Source organism: Siphateles boraxobius, unplaced genomic scaffold (genome assembly GCF_051911475.1).
Source record: "Siphateles boraxobius isolate OS27281-9 unplaced genomic scaffold, OSU_SipBor_1 24, whole genome shotgun sequence".
NCBI classification, from domain to species: Eukaryota; Metazoa; Chordata; class Actinopteri; order Cypriniformes; family Leuciscidae; genus Siphateles; species Siphateles boraxobius.
Window position 1 is genome coordinate 2508297 of NW_027508855.1, and position 20264 is coordinate 2528560.

Genomic DNA, 20264 nt, shown 5'->3' on the forward strand with positions numbered 1-20264 from the left:
GCCTATGTTTTCTCCTTATAGCTTAATGCTGTAGCTACTTAGTGTATATTTAGTGATTGATTAGGTTGTGTTTTCTTCGTTTTTGTAACCCAGTTTAGGTGTAAAGTTTTTGATTTTATGGACAGTAGCCTACAGTGTCATTCAACCACTGGGCGACAGTAAAGAGTAGGCTAATATAAAATTCCATTTAATCTATTGCATAATTATTGATCGGCATATAATTTAATATACAATTTAACGACACCCATCCTGCTTTTTATAATGGTAACCCATATTATAACACATACCACAACCTACTTTTTCATCTAACCTGAAATCAGCAATACAGAAAAGATGTGGTGAGGTCACTGCTCACTGTACACAAGTACAGTATTAGGCTACATATTATGGTACAATGTACAGAGGCTTTGTATTTTGGAGAAGTTGGTATAGGCTGAGATGATTTCATAAGAATGAAACACTTGTGCGTCATCGGACAGCAAAATACTGAAGTTTCACAATTCTGCTGTGAAGAAACTTTGTGGGGGGAAATGATGAGTTTATGGCCCACTATAACTGAATACAGACTCTCACTGGCAAGCTATATCCAGTAAACATGATTATGGCTTATTTAGAATGATCTATGCATCCAACAGTATGAAATGTTAACTGTATAAAAACAAGGGTCATAAACTTCACTCAGTCTCAGTTGAGTAGACAATACAAGATAAGGTTTCCATTTGAATAATTCCCTCACTGTCCTGGTGTTCAGACTTCAGAGGAAGAGCATTCATGTGAAACATAATGCCAAAAGCCCTGCAGATCTGGGTAACAGATCAGTGTAAAACAGAAAGCATGAAGGGAGCATGGAGATGAAAATCTACTGGTTTGTGGTCTATATCGCAACACAAGGAGGAACTGTTCTGCTGCCTGTGACCTGAAAAAAGGGGGTAGGGCTTGATTCTAACTTGATAACCCTGTAGTGTGCTGTATATGCAGAGGAATGCCTTTCTGTTTCTACAAGTGACATCTCAACGAACACAGCAAACAACAAAAGAGAAAAGAAAAAAAGATGGATTAGAGCAGCGCTGGACATTGGAGCACATCGACTGAAGTGTAAGTAACTTAAATGAATTAGCAAGTTGCTTAAATTGTTGAAATGGTCAAGGTAAAATGGTCTTCTCATGAAATATGCATTTTATGAACAAATTAATAGATAAAAAATGTGAACCTGAAAACTAAAATTTAGCATAGCCTCAATGTCTAAAAGACTGGTTGTAGGCCAAACAATCATATGGCATTGTCCTGTGGTGGTCATACACAGCTAATCACCACAACAGTGGCGTTGTTGGCAGTCCGCTAAGTCCTGACCTGAACTGATCTAATGATACCCATTTGGAAGTATCTGTTCAGACTATCACTAAAAGGAAGGTTTAATGTTATAAATCTTCCTTCAAGCACAATGAAACACATATTACTTTAGGTAAAAAGATAATAGTGGTCATATTATTATTAGGTAATAGATGCCCTTCCTGTGACAAATGTGAGACCATAATTAGGACTGCTGCAATAACATCAGCTCGTGGGTTGAGTTGGTGACAACAAGACTGCTTTGCTGGGTGCAACTAAGATCACAACCAACTTTGAGATAAGAAGTTCCGGTCTACATTTTCCATTCTCACAAAATGTATAGGTCTGTAGTACATACAGAAAAACAAGTCAGATGCATTGCAAAATTATTACTATTAAAAGGACAAATTTGTTTGTGAGATGAATGAAATGACAAGTAGGTAATTCTACTGTATCTACAGAAATGTTGTGGCAGCCCTTTTAACACCAATGCTTTGTATGGTATTTGCACGGCATATTATAAGAGCTAAAAGGTAGTTTTGACACTGAAAACACTGTTTTCACAAATGAGTATAATAGCATCATTGGTCGTAAACATCTTCCAGACACTTGATTCGTACAAAGCCTTTGGCATTTAATTAGCTTTTTTTGCACATAATACAAGTTAAGTTTTCATAATCCAGCAAAACTAAACCAAATTATTTGATAAAACACTGTTTGGTGTTTATTTCCATATGAGGCATTTGTCACCAGCCTAGTTCATTGATTGCGACTACATGCTTTTCCTTGCTGCCATGGTTACTTCAATCTTAAAAAATTGTCCAGTGTCCTGGAATCACATGGAAGCCATGTGAGTTTTATGGCATAGTTCACAAATCATTCATCAGTATAAGAGGGCTTGAAAACCACAATGTTTTGGCACTTTTACCATCTGTGCTTAAAAGTCATTTTTCTTCTTACAGAGGGAAAAAAGTCTTTCGGTAGCGATAGAGTCAGAGAGCACTATGGCCTCCAACCAACACAGACCAAAACCCCGCTTGAGCCTCCGCTCAAACACGACTGTACGTTATGGCTCCATGAGCTCTGAGCAACCAGAAAGTGACGCACCCTCCGTTCAAATAACCTCAATTTCTCAGAGACGCTCCTACATCGCAGTTGCAGTGCTCTGCTACATCAATCTCCTCAACTATATGGACCGATATACTATAGCAGGTGAGTACTCTATACCAAAGCCATAGCAGGTGTGATGGTTCACAGAATGTCACTTGAAATAGCAACAGATGCTGTTCTGATTCTGTTCCAGGTGTGCTGCTTAGCATCCAGAATTACTTCAAGATTTCTGACAGCACATCAGGTCTCCTACAGACAGGTATCAGTATGAATTTGTAGCATATTGAACTGACAAAACAGTAAGAAGGAAGACAAAATTGCAGAACTTGATTTTAAAAGAGTATGTCCATGTTGGAGATGAACTAATAGGTCTTTTACTGTCATTTTGTAAGTTATTAACAAGCCTGGTATTAAGCAAAACACAAGTAGATATGTTCAATTTAGTCTTGGAGTTTACATTACTTGAAAGCACCAGTAATTCTAAATGATCTAATCTAACGCTGATCTGGTTTGCAGTTTCATGCTTTCTCAATCTCTGTCTGCTCTAATCTCCAAAATGCTGGTTGGTTGACTATTCTGCATACTGACAGTCTTTAAAATAGTACGCAATTTGTTTCATGGATTTGCATAGTCCATACTTGACACCATGTTACACTGCATTATGTTTCATAGGCCAGGCCATTGCGGGAATGAAACACTATAGACTGAACACGTTATACGCATGTGCATGACGTCATCTTTTTCAGAGATTTGCGTTTTTGTTGATTACACGGAGACCGTTTTCAAAAACTTCCACTTTGAAACCCGTTTTCAAAAGTTTGCATTTTCAGGCACCCAAAACGCCGTTTTCGTGTAAATGAACAGCCAAAGCGCATTAAAAGTTTTACGTTTTTAGTTGAAAACTGTGGCATGTAAACAGCCCCCTAGTTTCCTGGTGTGTGCCAGTTTGTTCCCTTGACTAATTATCCCATTCACCTGTTGTTCAATTAATTAACTCATTAGTTCCTCTGTGTATTTAAGTCCTGTCTTCATTTGGTTCTTTGTTCCACGTCGCCTAAGTTACGTAGTTGGCAAATCAGTTTCTTGAGTGTTTCTGTGGATTTTTGAATTAAATGCCATTCGTATTATATTCTCCTGCGTCAGAAGCTTCCTTGTTACAGCCCCACCGTGTGTTGTTTGTTTTTTTTGCAACCTTTTTATTTTTTCCCCTCCCTCCATCACCATGGTTCTTGTCACCATGTAGTTCACATGTTATGCCTGGAGCAGAGGGACCGCTCCTTGGAGTCTCGCACCAGGGATTTTTTTGGAATTGGTGTGCCAAGTCCAGGGCACACTTCCCAGGCAGCGGTCCTTATGACAACTTCGCCACACTTGTGGAGTGGGTGCTAGGGAACAACTTTTCACCACTCGCCACCTGCCCTGCGGAGGACGACACAAGCCCCACTCGAGACCCCGAGCCCAGTCAGCCTGCACCCCGCTGGACAGGACGGATGCCTTTGCCCACCACAGTCACGGAGCCAGATCCTGCCACGGTTAACAAGCCTGACCAATTTTAACCATACCCCTACCCACCCCTGAGCCTTAGCCCAGCCGACGCGTTTGACCAGGTGCATGAGCCGCCAACAACACCTGTCCCCAAGGGAGTTCTTGTGGAATTCGAGGGCATGGAATTGAGTCCCGCCCACACTTCCGCCACTGATTGTGAGCTTCCACTGGCCTCTGACTTTGAATTAGATTTGGTAGATTGTATTCCCTAAATCTCCCTTCATCACTGGTTCCGTCCAGCCCTGAGTCTCCCGTTTCTCCACTGGTGGTACTGTAACTGCTATAATCTGTTATGTTCTGTTTTGGCTTTGGGTTTTAGGTCTGTTCCTGTTTGTGTGACCTAGTTTCCTAGTGTGTGCCAGTTTGTTCCCTTAATTAATTATTCTGTTCACCTGTTGTCCAGTTAATTAACTCATTAGTTCCGCTTTGTATTTAAGTCCTGTCTTCATTCAGTTCTTTGTTCTGTTTCGCCTAAGTTACGTGGTTGTCAAATCTTTTTGATTATTTGTATTTTCTCCTGCGTCGTGCACTTCCTTGTTAAAGGCACAAAGTGACAGAACACTGAACCGAAAAGGTAGTTTTTTTGCTGCGTTTTTTTCTTCTTTCTTTCTTTCCGTCACCATGGAACTTTCTGCATCCTCCTTTCAAACAAACTCAATTTCTCAGAGACGCTCCTACATCGCAGTTGCAGTGCTCTGCTACATCAATCTCCTCAACTACATGGACCGTTATTCTATAGCAGGTGAGCACACTATACCAAAGCAATTGTGATGGTTCACAGAATTTCTAAAATAGCGACAGATGCTGTTCTGATTTTGATCCAGGTGTGCTGCTTAGCATCCAGAATTATTTCAATATTTCTGACAGCACATCAGGTCTCCTACAGACAGGTATCAGTATGAATTTGTAGCCCATTGCACTGACAAAACAGTAACAAGGAAAACAACATTGCAGAACTTCATTTTACAAGAGTACATCCTTGTTGGAGATGAACTAATAGGTCTTTTACGGTCATTATGTAAGTTAGTAACAAGCCTGGTATTAAGCAAAACACAAGTAGATACTGTATGTTAAATTTAGTCCTGGAGTTTACATTACTTGAAATTACCAGTAATTCTAAATGATCTAATCTAACGCCGATCTGGTTTGCAGTTTCATGCTTTCTCGATCTCTGTCTGCTCTAATCTCCAAAATGCTGGTTGGTTGATTATTTGGCGTACTGACATTCATTAAAAAAATACACAATTTGTTTCATGGATTTGCATAATCCATACTTGACACCATGTTACGCAGCATCGTGTTTTATAGCTGTTGTAGCCTTGACAAAGCTGTGGAAAATCTAATGACATGTAGTTAAAAAAATGAAATATCGAGTGAAAAGAAAAATTGGACTTTATTTATTTTTATTTTATTTTTAGGAAGAAATTGATACTTTTATTCAGCAATAATGCATTAAATTAATCAAAAGTGTCAGTAAAGAAATTTATAATGTTAAAAAAAGATTTGTTTCAAATAAATACTTAGGTTATTTTAAATTGTAATAATATTTCACAATATTACTGTTGATCTTGATGACCATAAAAGACGACTTTCAAAAAAATAAATATATTATGTTCTGTTTTGGCTTAGTTTATTTGTGTTTTAGTTCTGTTCCTGTTGGTCTGTGTGACCTAGTTTTCCTAGTTTGTCCCAGTTTATTACCTTTATTCATTATTCCATTCACCTGTTGTCCATTGGTGTGGAGAGTTTTGGGTGGCTCTGGCTGGTGTTGGTGGCTGGTGGCTATGGCAATAAGATCTCAGGGAGCATCCTATCTCCTGTTTCTTTCTGCTCCGTCTGCTTATTCAATTGTGGGCGGTAGCCGGATGTTAAACTCACTGACACACCTAGGAGATGGAAGAATGCCCTACATACTCTGGAGATGAACTGAGGTCCACAATCAAGACAATGTCCTCAGGTAAGCTGTTATTGCAAAACGCGTAAGGGAACAGGGCCTCAACAGTTACTATAGCCGATGGTAATCCTGTAAGGGGGATGAGGCAGCAGGCTTTGGAGATTGATCCACGTCCACCAGGATGCAGGTAAATTATTCAGAAGAAGTGATGAAATCCACTCCTACGTGTGACCAGGGTTTTCGAGGAATGGGCAGTACCTGGAGCTTTCCTGCAGGAAGATGCGTGGTACAGCCTTGGACAGGGCGGTTGACTTTCTGAGACATGCCTGGCCACTAATAACGGCTGCAGATGAGTGTTTGTTGATTGCTTGGATGACCGGACCCCTGGGAAGAGTGCACAGAGTCCATGAGGGACAGTCGTAAGATGAAACCTAAATCCATCCCTCAGGACATCCTGGCGAAGCAGGTTTGCTTTTGTGATCTGGTCGTCCAGGGCCCATTGAATAGGACAGAAGATGGCGGCTGGAGGGAGTATTGGCTCTGGATTACTGTTGGGTTGATCAGGTGCATGAATACGAGAAAGGGTGTCCGCTTTCAAATTCTTTGTGCCAGGACAGTAGATGACAGTAAACTGTAATTGGGTGAAGAATAATGCTCAATGGGCCTGGTGAGACTTTTAGCCTTTATTCCAGATTCTGGTGGTCTGTTATGACCTCATAGGGATAGTTTCTATAATTCAAATCATGTGAAATGATTGTTAGGCTGCATAAACTATGTCAGCTAGACAGTGTTGGGAAAGTTCACTTTCTACATGAACTAGTTCAAAGCTCAGTTCACAAATTTTAAAATGAACTAGTTCAGTTCATAGTTATTTTTCCATATGTTGCTGCAAGCTATTATTTTTCAAAATTATTGCCACAACCCATATAGAACCACAGACAGCACTTATTTTATCGGCGGGCAAAGTTTGCATAGAAATGTAAGATTTTTCCCATCCTCACCGACCTTGTCATAAAACTCGTTTAAATGATCATACGACACCCCCTTGATGCTTTTTGTTTTGATGACGCATGCGGCGGTGCGACACTGGTGGCTGGTGTTGCCAGATTGGGTGTTTTTTTTCTGCTACATATTAAGGCCAGTTTACGGTGTGTTTTATCTGGGTTTTCGCCTGTAAGGCTTTCAAGAAATCTGGCACCCTATTGAAAGAAGTTAAACTGAGAGAGCGTGCCATTCACAGACACCAGAATGAACGAGTTCACAGTAACGTTCATCAGGCAGTAATACAGTACGTTCAGTTCACGTTCGCCCAAAATATGAACGAGTTCATGAACTATCGTTCAATAAACTCGTTCAGGCACAACACTGCAGCATTAACTGGAACGCTTACCATAACACCTGATGTGCTCGTTACATCATAAGAAGAATGGCATCTACGCTAATATTAACCAGCCAGATCCGCGCCGTATCAAGATCAGGCGAACGACCTTCACCTAGACACGACCACAATGCAGCCCTGAAGTGTCATCAGAGACAGAACCAGACTATCTCCTGCGAAGCCCTCATCGACAGGACAATTTGATTTTCCTTATAAAAGTTTTTTCCTCTGTACAGATGAAAACGTTATCAAAATGATTCCACTAAAAACGCTGTATTATGCTTGCCAGACAAGTAATTGCAGATTTCACTTTGTACAAAAAGTCTACACAACCACATAAATATGCATTCAAAAGCGCTTGCTTATAGACTCAACGCATAATACGCATGTGCATGCGTCACCGTTCTGTTACGAGAGTATCTCTCGTACTGGGTAATATCTTACGCTATGGGGAAAACCTATTTTCCACGAGATATTGAAGCCAAAAATGATCCTTAATTTTGAATTAATGTAAAACGCTGTGCAGCAGCATGCAGACATAGACAAGACGGCTCGCGCGCCTATTGGCTGCCCTGCGGCAACAGCAGCAGCCTATCGAGAGAGGCGCTGCGTGACACCTTATCCAATCGGGGCATTTCGCGCCCATTTCGTCACGTCCCGCCAGAAAGGGCGTGGTCTCGCCCTATAAATATAGCTCGATAAGGCTGGTACCCTGATTTTCATCTCTTCAGCGAAGCGAACGCATCGCTGGATCCAGAGTGAGAAGCCGCGCCGTCGACACAAGCCTTCTGCGGGACGAGCCCTTGAACCTGAAGCCGCTGGCCTTCAGCTCGCCGCCTTCAGTCGCCGTACCTGCTACGCTTTCCGGCGTCAATATCCTTTAACTCTGCTGAGAGTGTTTGTTCGCCGTCGCGACTCGCACTCTCTCTCTCTTTATCTAAAAGAGCAGCGTCTTTTTAAAGATGCTTCGTTCCTGTGGCTCGTGCCGAGCCCCACTCAGCGACGGGGACCGCCATTTCATCTGCGTTTCCCGCCTGGGTAAGGATCATGCAGCTCTCGCGCTCGCTGAGCGAGCTATTGCCATGGTGACTCTGAGGACTCGCCTGGCATTTTTCTCCGAGTCTGCACTCCCGCCAGCTGTAGTGCCGCACCGTAAAGCCCCATACTCAGCGGGTCCCTGAGCCTTCTCCAGCCCGTGAAAGCTTGCCGGTTCGCCCGCCAGCTTCACCAGCTTCAGTCGAGTCGCTCACTGACGGACAACGGCCGCCGCGGGCCGCCGCCTCCGCCATTATGACGACTAGATAGCTGCATCTGTAGAGAAGACCAGCTACTCTATCCTGGCATCGGACAGTGAGGATGGGGCAAGCTCTGTGGACCTCCCCCCCTTCTGCCCGCGAGTCGTCAGGGAAACGGGCCATTATCAAAACCGCGGCTAGCTTTCTTTACGGTACAAGAATGCCACCCCGCCCCCGCCTCTCGTGGCCGTGTGTCACCGGCGAAATGAGGAAAGAGTGTGTTTTAGTCCCGCTGAGCCCGGACCAATCTCCATTTCTCAAACATTTCTCAACTCCTCTTAGTTTGAGCGGCTAAAAATATCAATATTGCAGCAGTGAGCCTGTTGTATAACACGCACGCCTGCAAACAAACGCCGACACAAACAGAACTGTGATGACGCTCTCTTATCTGCTCGATGCCCCCGTGGGCGTGCGTCACTGGCGAAATAAGGAAAGAGTGTGTTTTAGTCCCGCCGAGGTCGGACCAATCTCCATTTATCAAACATTTCTCAGCTCTTAGTTTGAGCGGCTGAAAATGACAAATATTGCAGCAATGAGCCTGTTGTATAACACGCACGCCTGCAAACAAACGCCGACACACACAAAACTGTGTTGGCGCTCTTGATCTGTTCGGGCTATTTTAAGATTTTGTTGTTTCCCCCTGTGGCTCAGTGGCGAAACCCAAAGCCTTTGCACAGGAGACCCGTGTTTGATCCCAGCGCTCGCAGCAGATAAAATTTAGTCTCACCGCAGCCAGACTTACACCCAAACTTTTCACTCGTTCAGTTCCGAGAAAATGCGACTGTTCCAGTGTATTTTGCAGTAAACAAGCTGGTACCATGGCCCGCTTGCCTGCACACAAATGCCGTTTCCACGGCGACCCAGAAAAATCATATAAGCAGTGTATTTTCTGGTATTCCGGCCACAGCCGATGGTGTTATGAGTATATTAAAAATGCCACAGCCCAGTGTTCATTTCTACACACAAACACAGCCCGCCACGCACGGCGTATTGCATTGTGTTCCCCATAGCGTAAGATATTATGCAGTACGAGATATACTCTCGTAAGAGAACGTAGTCGGTTACTAACGTAACCTCGGTTCTCTCTAGAGAGGGAACGAGTACTGCGTATCTTGCCGTGCATACACAGCTCTGGTTCGCTTCGGCGATGAAAACCAGTGTACCAGCCTTATCGAGCTATATTTATAGGGCGAGACCACGCCCTTTCTGGCGGGACGTGACGAAATGGGTGCGAAATGCCCCGATTGGATAAGGTGTCACGCAGCGCCTCTCTCGATAGGCTGCTGCTGTTGCCGCAGGGCAGCCAATAGGCGCGCGAGCCGTCTTGCCTATGTCTGCATGCTGCTGCACAGCGTTTTACATTAATTCAAAATTAAGGATAATTTTGGGCTTCAATATCTCGTGGAAAAGAGGTTTTCCCCATAGCGAAAGATATTACGCAGTACTCGTTCCCTCTCTAGAGAGAACCGAGGTTATGTTAGTAACCGAGTACGTTTTCACAGATTCCCGTTTTTTTAAGTTTACACGAATATTGAAAACGGTGTAGTTTTGAAAAACTAGCACTTTGAACCTATTTCAAAGTTTGCGTTCTCAGGCCACCAAACGGTGCTGTCGTGTAAATGAACCACATAACGCATTAAAAGGTTTCTGTTTTCACGATACCATGTTAGTGGCCCCTAAAACGGAAATTAATCAATTAAAAACGTACTTAAGCTGGACAATGACTTTCTTCTAGAGCTGCTGTACAGCCAAAACAATCATTGTTACATTATTTTCATATCACTTTTAAGCTGCTTTGAAACAATCTATACTGTAAAAAGTGCTAGGCCTATATAAATGTAGGTGACTTGACTAGTCAAAAGCAAGTTTTTCTTGCTTTTAGCCCCTTTGGACCCTATTCTCCTGTGTCTTGTGCTTACTTGTTACAGCCACACCGTGAAAATCCCAAACTTTCAATGGTATAGTGTATCTTTGCCATCAACCCTATGTTAACATATGTACAGTTTTTATCTGTAGCTTTATGTTGTTGGCGCCAGTTTTTGGTTACCTTGGAGATCGCTACGACAGGAAGCTTCTCATGATCGCTGGGTTGATTGTGTGGATTGTCACAACACTGGGCAGCTCTTTCGTCAAAAATACGGTATAGTACAAAGTCTTTATGGGGAATTCCGGGGTTTTAGTGTAATCTTTGTGAAGTCTTACAACCCTTATAATGTGTAATTGTTTAATTTTGTACCTGTAGGGCCTACTTTTGAACAATATCTTTATTTTTCTATATTTAACAGTTAAAATGGAAGAGAACAGATTTTTATTTTTATTTTAAGTTACAGATCTGTCTTGATTCTCACCACAGCACTTCTGGATTCTGGTCCTGACGAGGGCCTTGGTTGGGACAGGAGAGGCCAGTTACTCCACCATAGCTCCTACTATCATTGGGGACTTGTTCACTGGCAACCAAAGAACTCTCATGATCTCCTTCTTCTATATCTGCATACCGGTCGGAAGGTGAAGGTCTTACTAAACTATATTTGAGAAAGAGAAATATACTCTGATCTGAAGAAGTTAATAATAATCATGTATATCACAATTTATACATAGTGGGCTGAGAGGCAGTCTAAAAGTGCATATATACAGACTTTTAACCATTTGTATGACCAGGGCAGCATTTCCCAAAAGTATTGCAAGTTGATCGTAGAGACCATTGATGGCAATGGTCCTATGATCAACTTATGCTTAAGATGCAGCCCAGGTCAGAGCAAACTCTGCTCTTCAGCCGATTCTAAAGATTTCATTGGTCATGTAAAACAGTGCTTTTTGCCTACACAATGTTAAAACAAATACTAGCCCCTAACCCTACCCTACACCTTAACCATCACCAAAGAAATTGGGTGCAGGGTGGAATTTGCGCTGAACTTGTTTTGGGGAAAAATAATCATGCTTTGCTTGTCTGTGTTTCCATGTTCCAGACTTACTGTCAGTCTGTCCTTTAGTAGTGTAGATGCAGTAGCTCTTTCTGCAGGTTACATCTTTATGCCAGTAGGGATGACAAGTGACTGTCTTTGTGTGTGACTGTGTGTGTCATCGACTCGTTTATTCAAATGATGTACTCATTCAGGAGCGAAACAACTGTCTCATTGAGTCATTCTAACTAATTTGTTTGAAGTACTGATTAATTCAGAAACTGTCGAGGCTCATTTAAGAGAAAATGACCATTACACTGCAAAGTAAGAAAGGAATTACAGTAATTTACGACTCACAAGGAATAACAGTTTTATAATGGTTACTTTTCAGAAATAAGACATCCTCATTGACGTATGTTGCAGACAAATGTGAACTCTTAAGGGCGCAGCCATCCATATGAGGCACAGAGTTAATTCTGTTGTGGTTTGTTTAGAACAAGCCTCTTGTTTCTTAAACTGTTGTATAAAATCGGTACTATTTGGCCAGCATTGGGGAAAGTTACTGTTAAAAGTAATGCGTTACAATATTACGTTACTCCCTTAAAAACTGATTGCAGTACTTACTTTTAAGTAATGTTAAGTTACTTTTGAGTTACTTTTTGTCACCTTGCTTGGTGTTTTTTTTTAATAACAAAAAAAACTTGCTACTTTTTTTACTTGAAAAAGTAGTCTGATTACATAACTCACATACTTGTAATTATTTACCCCCAAAACTTGTGTGGATTTTTATATATACTATACAATGTTTCCTGCATGTTGACAAGACTTTTGTTGAATCTTTTTACGCTTTCTGACGGAAGTTTTTTTTTAATTATTTTTATTTAGTGGTCTAGGATATATAATGGGAGCAACTATAGCTAATGCAACAGGGGATTGGCGTTGGGCCCTGAGGGTAAGAAAATATATATTTTGTAAATGTTAACTTTACCGTTTTAGTTTTAATAATCTAAACTTGTTATCATGCAATCAACTGAAATGTAGCCAGGTATAAAATAGGCTCTGCATTGCATTATATTTTAAGGGTCTAATTGGATTTCCTTCCTTGGATTCCTATATGGCATATCTGTTCTATATTCAAGCTAAAAAGTTCACTTTAAAGTGGAATAGTTTTAACCAGTTTATATGCTCTGTTCCCAGTAAAACAGGGGTCTTAAACAGGGGGTCCAAAGCAGTATTGCAGAGAGTCTGGCAATTATTAGGTCTCAAACAGAAAAAAATTAAATGTATTAAACAAAATTGCAATATCAGGGTTAACTTAAACCAAAGTTGAAGATGTTTTGTTGTCTTTCCATCATTGAAATGCATTATGTAAAAATATAATTTTTACAAGATTATGTACATCAGTGATGATTATTTTAGTGGCTTTGTTATGTAAGCATTTATTTGAGTAATATAATCAAGACAATTACCTTCCACATTTATTAAAGAAAGTTGAGCATATTGTTTGAGTTTTTCTTCTGATATAGTTCAGTCCTGCTCTGGGAGGACTGGGTCTGCTGCTCCTTGTGTTTCTGATTCCCAATCCTCCTCGTGGAGCCTCGGACACCCAGGGAGGAGCAACGTTGGAAAGTACCTCTTACATTGAGGATGTCAAGTACCTCTGGAAGAAGTAGGTCACATTTTAAAGACCCACACTACATTAAATGTTCATTTGGTTTAAATCTGCATGTGCTCACAACAATCTTCAAAGCTTATTTTTTTAATTGCATAAAAAAAACTAAAAAGTAATATAACTTTATTAATAAAAATGGGGTGGGGGGTGGGCTTCAAATATTGTATTGGACAATGGAGGCCTTTCAGGTCAAAAAGGTTGAGAACCACTGCTCTAAGGGTTTTCACTTATTAAAGGTTGTTGCAAAGTTTACCTTTTTTATTGTTTTGTTCTGTGCCCTCCTTCCAGTCGGAGTTTTGTCTGGTCTTCTCTTGGCGTGACTGCCATGGCTTTTGTCACAGGAGCTCTGGCCTTCTGGACCCCCAACTTTCTGTCTCGTGCACAGGTTACACAGGGTCTCAGACCACCTTGTAGTGAAGAGCCCTGTAACCCTTTAGACAGGTACAGCAAGTTTCTTGATGCTTTCTGACTTGATATAATTGAACGGGTCTTAATGGAAAACTGAGGTTAGCAGTAGACTAGTAAAAGTGAGATTAGCCAAAGATTGGTTAAACGGCAGAGACTTCCTCTGTGATAGTGTTCATATCTGCTTGTTCCTTGCTTAGATGGCACATACTGTTTACTGCAGCTGTTTTTGCTCTCACAATCCTGTCAATATATCTGATTAAGTATGTTTCTTAGCCATTTGTACCTCCAAACTGAGTTGAGAGAGTATTTATCAGTTTGACTAGTCAGACTGGTCTGGTAGTTCCTATGAGGAATAAAACATTTTTTCTGAAACTGAGGCCAAATTTGAGTAATATCATACTGTTTCTTCTTTTTTCTTGTGAAAGTTACATTTTTGGAGCAATCACAGTGGTGACAGGTGTTGTGGGAGTGTTTCTGGGCACCTACATATCAAAGAAGCTGAGAGACAGATTCCCGAATGCAGACCCTCTCATCTGTGCTTTTGGCATGCTCAGCTCCTCCCCCTGCTTTTTCATTGCCATCGTCCTGGCAGGCACCAGCATCCCGGCCACTTATGTAAGCAAAGCTCAGACACGTTTCTGCGTTTGACAGGTTTATTTTGTGATTCAGTATCTGTGTTAATATTAAAATTGGTAAATTGTAGTCTAATATGTAGTAATTGTTCATTGCCGAAGTATTTTTGGCCGCGACAAATCAATCACTTCTTTACCACTGGCTGCCTGCACATTCATTCACTGAGCTCGCGGCTGCCCTCTCTACACTACTCAACCTCCACGGAGTTTTTAATGTTTTATCAGACAATAACTACTCAATATTTTGCTTTAGTATAAGTTAATTTCGGTCGCGAATTTTTCTTGACTTCTGCTCATCCTATTAGGGACATTGAGTGCATACAGAACAACACAGAGTATTTGCTGTTATGGCACAGTGTGACCACCAGGTTGCGATATGCTCTCTAAATATACTGTGTGTTTCTTATGTTTGTGCCATTTTTACAGACATTCATTGCAATTGGAGAGTTGTTGCTGTCCCTCAACTGGGCTCTTCTGGCGGACATTCTGCTGGTGAGAGGTTTACACTTCTCAATACAACATTAAAAAAAGTGCAGAAATGGAAAAAAACTCTTTTTAATTAGCGCAGGGCGACAAGCATGTGAAAACCTGCTAAGTGATTCAATAAAGCTAATAGCATAAAAGTAAAATTCCATTATGATTAAATATAGAAACGTTGAGAACAGGGATTTATTGTTTCCAGTGTGTGATTAGATTGAATTGCTGAAAAATGTTGCGTGTAAAAGGCATCATTTAAATTATATTCATATTGTTTTTAGTATGTTGTCGTGCCTACTAGAAGAGGTACAGCTGAGGCCTTACAGATTATGGTCTGTCATCTTCTTGGAGATGCGGGAAGTCCTTACCTTATTGGTGCGGTAAGCATATTTGAATCCACAATACTTTCACATTTAATAGCAGTAGGGTCAAAGGCTATGCTGTCACTATCCAGAAGTGCTATAGAACACATGGCACTACTGGATACAAAATTGCACCTTGTGCATTATTTTGGCATAACTACAATGGCTTTAATACAGTGCAGTGCTATTGAAATGATTAATAACGATTAATTGCATAGCATATACTGTATTAATATGTATACATATATTATACATACAAAGTTTTATCTTAAATGCGATTAATCAATTTGACAGCACTATATATATATATAAATAAAAACATTTGTTTATTTTTCTTTCAGATCTCAGATGCTCTGCGTAAGTATAAGCCAGACTCTCTCAGCTGGGACTTCCATAGACTGGAATATAGCTTTCTTCTGTGCCCCTTCATTGGGGTTTTGGGAGGCCTGTTTTTCCTAATGACTTCTCTGTATATCAAAGAGGACAGGAAAGCAGCAGAACTGCTCACTTCAGGTAATAACAGGCTATTGTAATTACAGACTGTCCAAACTGTCTGTCTTCTTGGTGCCTTCAGATAATGATTGTATGTTCTTGGACATGATCAGCCAATTCGATGTTAAAAATGAATAAATATAAAGCGTTTAATGAATGCAAGACACATCCAGTAGTTGGCAGATAAAAAAGACAAACAATAAGTAAAAAAGGGACATTAAAAATCGGCAATTAAAATGATTGATTAATTTGAAACAAAAGCTGGTATGTCAAGCTATTAAATGATTAAATATAAAAAGTTTATTTAAATGTGAAAAATTAATTGTCATTTTAGTTCACAAGCTTTGCTGTTGCAATTGTATGTTTATTCTAAACACACCTAATGGCCTCTATTAGCCAACACTTGGCACAGATGATAACACATCCTAGCTAGAGACAAAGTATAAAAGATTACACCGTGACCAAATCTGTGCCGAAACGCGTGTTAAATTTTTACACAAGTCTCAAAGTTGAGTCTGGGACAAAGGCCTATATATTTTTTATGTATTTATTTATTATTATTCATCCTGACAAACACAATGCTTATTGAGCAGCAAATCGGCATATTAGAATGATTTCTAAAGGATCATGTGACACTGGAGTAATGATGCTGAAATTTCAGCTTTGTCGTCGCAGGAATAAATTACATTTTTAAAATATATTAAAATGGAAAATGGTTATTTTAAAGTGTGATACTATTTCACAATTTAAAAATCTTAAGGACCCCAAACTTTTGAACAGTAGTGCATATACAAGGTATATTATCAAACATTTGCAAAATCTGAACTTTTCCTTAATTATTTTATGGCACTGTTTCTTTGTTTTAAGCTTACAAATCATCAAATATTCTGTTTTATTTTCATGTATATTACCATGTATTCTCTTATATCTATAAAGAAAGTAAAACTATTAGTAGTAAACAGATGTAAGTAAGATTAACCAGAGATGTGTTAAAAACTGTTCATACCGGCACAATGCTTGTTTAGAACGGAAGATACTGTTTACTGCAGCTCTTTCTGTTCTTGTCAATATTTCTGTTTTACTGAGGGCCGAACTCTAATAATATCACAGTCCAAAGAACCCGTTTTAAAATGTGAAACGCTGTCACATTTTATGCTATCTTGAAGCTGGTTTTGGATGTTACTCCATAGCGGTACATAAAAGCATATATTTGAATAATTTTCTTTCCTTTCTGTCTTCTTCAATTCAGGACAGGCTCCTGCACCACCGGAGACATCCACAGAGTCACTGTGACCTTTTACACACCGACCAAGACCTTGGATGAGCTTTGCTACATCAAGCAAGTGCTTGTAAATGAGACATGGACATATTTTAGAAACTTTCAAATGACAATGAGCATGCATTGTGACCGGATACGTGGAATGTACAAGTTTACATCACTAAAACACTGGACTGGCATCTTACTGAGAAAAACAAACGCACTAGAATGCGTTTTTATGTTTTAAACATGTTTGAATTAGTCATGACTCACACCTACTGTATGTGTAACTTATTGTCTTGCTTACATATTTTCCATAAGGGAAATTAAACTGCCTGCTATGTTTTTTGCCGTTTTCACCCATTTATGCTAAACAAAAAAATGTTGACACAGCATATCATGTACTTGTCATTAGAAGCGTTCGGCCTGCTTTCTTCTCTCAGCAGCTGTGTGCTACTAATGAGAGCCTCAGGGGAACAAGGGGAGAGAACATCCCCTCCTGGACTAAAACTTAAATCTTGAAATACTGTATGTGCCAAATTAGTCCTGAGACTGGATAATTTTAGCATTTTATAGGTCATTTAAATGTCATTTTTATTGTACTTTTACATTTGTTTGTATTGTTTATATAATTTTTTAAATTTCTTTTTGTACAAAAAAGCTTTTAAATAAATGTATATGCTTTTATTTTTATGTTTTGGCTGCAGTGTAATTTCCACATACAGTAGTTAAATTCTGTCATACCCTTAAGCAACAGTAGGTAGCAGAATATACTCAAGTTTAAACCACCAGCACCCGTTGACTGCAAAACATTCATGACCTGAACAGATGTAGTATTACTAAGCCAAACCATGAATCCTTTATTCAACCCTGTTATCAAAATGTAAGATAGGTCTAAGTGCTAATTAAAACCTTGAATTGTTTGATATAGCAACTTAAACACAATAAACATTAAATAAACATCAGAATTTAATAGCAAAAATATATTTAAAAAATGGGTTGCTAACTTTTTTCTTTTTAACAATAAAAAATGTGTGTAATAGTACGCCCACTCATTAGGCGGTAACGGTTGCACACAAATTAATTTAGGACACGGCTTAAATTTGTTTTGTACTTATAATTAATTTGCACTGTAAAAAATGTATGATCAATAAGTTATGACAACATATGTATTAAAATTGCTTTAACTCCCCAAAATAAGTTAAGCATTTTTCAGTTAAACAAGATTTCAGCTAATTTTTTAAAGTCAGTTTAGTGCAATTTTAGTTGATTGTACGTACTTTAAGGTAGAAACTTTTTTTTTTTTAAAGTGAGTTTACTATAGTGAATTGGATTTCAATAGAAGTTCAATATCTCTGAGGTGGGGCAGGATAAAAAACATTTTAAAGGGGGATTCAGCTATTTTATGTTTAAAACTAGCTACTTTTCATGCAAGGTGAATAATGTTAGATAACAGTTTATCAAACATATCTATGTCCTACCAAAAAACAATAAAACATGGTATTTATGCCAAGAGACACCAAAGTGGCATTACTGTTGAACCTTTTGTAATAGCCATTATAGTTTTGCTATAAATTAGTTTTTAATAAATTAGTTAATTTTAATATCGTTTTCAATTTTGAAAATTAAAATTCAGTTTAGTTTTAGTTAGTTTCATTAATGGTTTTGTTAGTTTTAGTTTTTATTTTGCAAATGCATTTTTTATTTAGTTTTTATTTTATTTAGTTTTAGTTTTAGTAATTATAGTTTAGCAGAGCAAACAGAACACTTCCAGTGTAGACCAAATTCGAGACTTTTAATTTCAGCAAAGTTTAATGTTTGCACAGATTACAGTTAACTCTTGAGCAGACATCTTAATAATAAAAATGAAATAATGGTTTGAGATTGAACAAAGCACCAAATAAATGGAACTTAAAAGTATACAAGAAAAAACTATAAAAAAATTCAGACAAACTAATTCATAATAAAAATGAAATCTTGTTAAACATGCCAAGTTTACTTTTTTCAGCTGTACAATGTAGCAGAGTGATCACTTGTAGTCTACATTTAAAAAAAACACACACACAAAAAAAACCAGCTCAATTCATCTGACTACAGCCAACACAACCTGCTTTGATGCCAGTGTGATTAAATAAGGTATTTCTATCTCCGTGGGGACTTTAACCTGAATGCACACAGACTAATGGGGACTCGTGTCACTCACAGAATGAGTTTTTTTTTTTTTTATGTAAAAATGAAGAATGTTGTGTGTGATGGGGTATAGGTTTAGGGGTCGGGTTAGTGGAAGGAAACAGAATATACATTTTGTACAGTATAAAAACCATTACGTCTATGAAGAGTCCCCACAAAGATAGTGTGTGTGTGTGTGTGTGTGTGTGTGTGTGTGTGTGTGTGTGTGTGTGTGTGTGTGTGTGTGTGTGTGTGTGTGTGTGTGTGTGTGTGTCCTGGTATTCCCTACATTGTGGGGAAATGTCTCCACATGGACAATAGCCTAACGTTAAATGTTTTGTAAAAACAAAGATAATAACAGCACCTGTCAACATTCATGAAAACATGACATCTCAAACATGCAGTAGTAGTAGTACATTAAAGTTGTTTTTTTGTGCTTGACGGACTTGTTTTGCTTTTGCAACCGCGTCTCGCACATGAAACGGCATTCTAAAAGTGCCGCGCTCAAGTTAAAAGAAGTACAACTTGCGTCTCATTATCTTGTGTTATTTCCCATTCCACTGCAACAGATGCATCCTTCATGAACAGCCACTTAGCAGTAGCGATGTGTTCTATGTTACGGGATACGCGGTCCTTCATTGAGCGTGGGACAGGACAGAGGTTAATCGCCTCAGCAACTTAACGTGCATGAAGTGCCATATACAGGCATTTCCCTAAACAGCCACAGGTCATGAGTGGGGGTTCAATCTTCAGCTGGCTGGCAGGAGCCGCCACTGGCATGTCACGTGACCTGTCAGTGGCTGGCTGGCAGCTGCCAGTCTGATTCTAGCATGTGACGTGACCTGTCAGTGGTTGGCTAGTTGCCTGGCAGTCTGCCTTTGCCAAGTTTCAAATCCATTGTTTTTTTAGCAGTTTTTGTGTTTTGTGTTCCTCCCTTTTCTAGCTCATTTATTACACAAATGTTGATATGATTATGTTCTTTAGTATGATTGATGTTTTGGGGACTGTTATTCCAATTAAACCAGTCAAATGGCCATGATCAGACTGGCAGCTTACTGACGGTTTGCTCGACGCTCATGAGTCAGCCGCGGCTGATCAGCGAGTATAACGCGTTGCCTGACACTCTCGCTGCACGGAAATTAATTGTTTTCTTATTAAGCATATAATGTCATGCATCTATTCTTTAGTATACTTGATGTTTTGGGGACTGTTATCCCTATTAAACCAGTCAAATGTGCCATGATCAGACTGGCAGCTTACTGACGCTTTGCTCGAGTCGCTCGAGGCTCATGAGTCAGCCGCGGCTGATCAGCGAGTATAACGTGTTGCCTCTCACTCTCGCT

At 39.6% G+C, this 20264-nt stretch overlaps 1 protein-coding gene across 8 annotated transcripts; it reads left to right on the top strand.

Moving 5' to 3' along the window:
- The first annotated feature begins 742 nt into the window (after positions 1-742).
- Positions 743-17439, top strand: spns3 (SPNS lysolipid transporter 3, sphingosine-1-phosphate (putative)). 8 transcript variants are annotated; one of them, XM_077240725.1, is made up of 13 exons: positions 743-1095; positions 2292-2541; positions 2633-2698; positions 10555-10691; positions 10905-11056; positions 12337-12403; positions 12978-13120; positions 13412-13564; positions 13957-14146; positions 14590-14655; positions 14922-15020; positions 15344-15515; positions 16744-17439. In XM_077240725.1, exons 2-13 carry the CDS (start codon positions 2334-2336, stop codon positions 16785-16787), a joined length of 1497 nt encoding a protein of 498 aa, XP_077096840.1. In that variant the 5' UTR covers positions 743-1095; positions 2292-2333; the 3' UTR covers positions 16788-17439. The 8 variants fall into 8 exon arrangements, with proteins under 8 accessions (XP_077096840.1, XP_077096846.1, XP_077096841.1 ...); XM_077240731.1 differs by having other exon boundaries at positions 10568-10691; XM_077240726.1 differs by lacking the exon at positions 2633-2698 and adding an exon at positions 4809-4874.
- The last annotated feature ends 2825 nt before the right edge of the window (positions 17440-20264 follow it).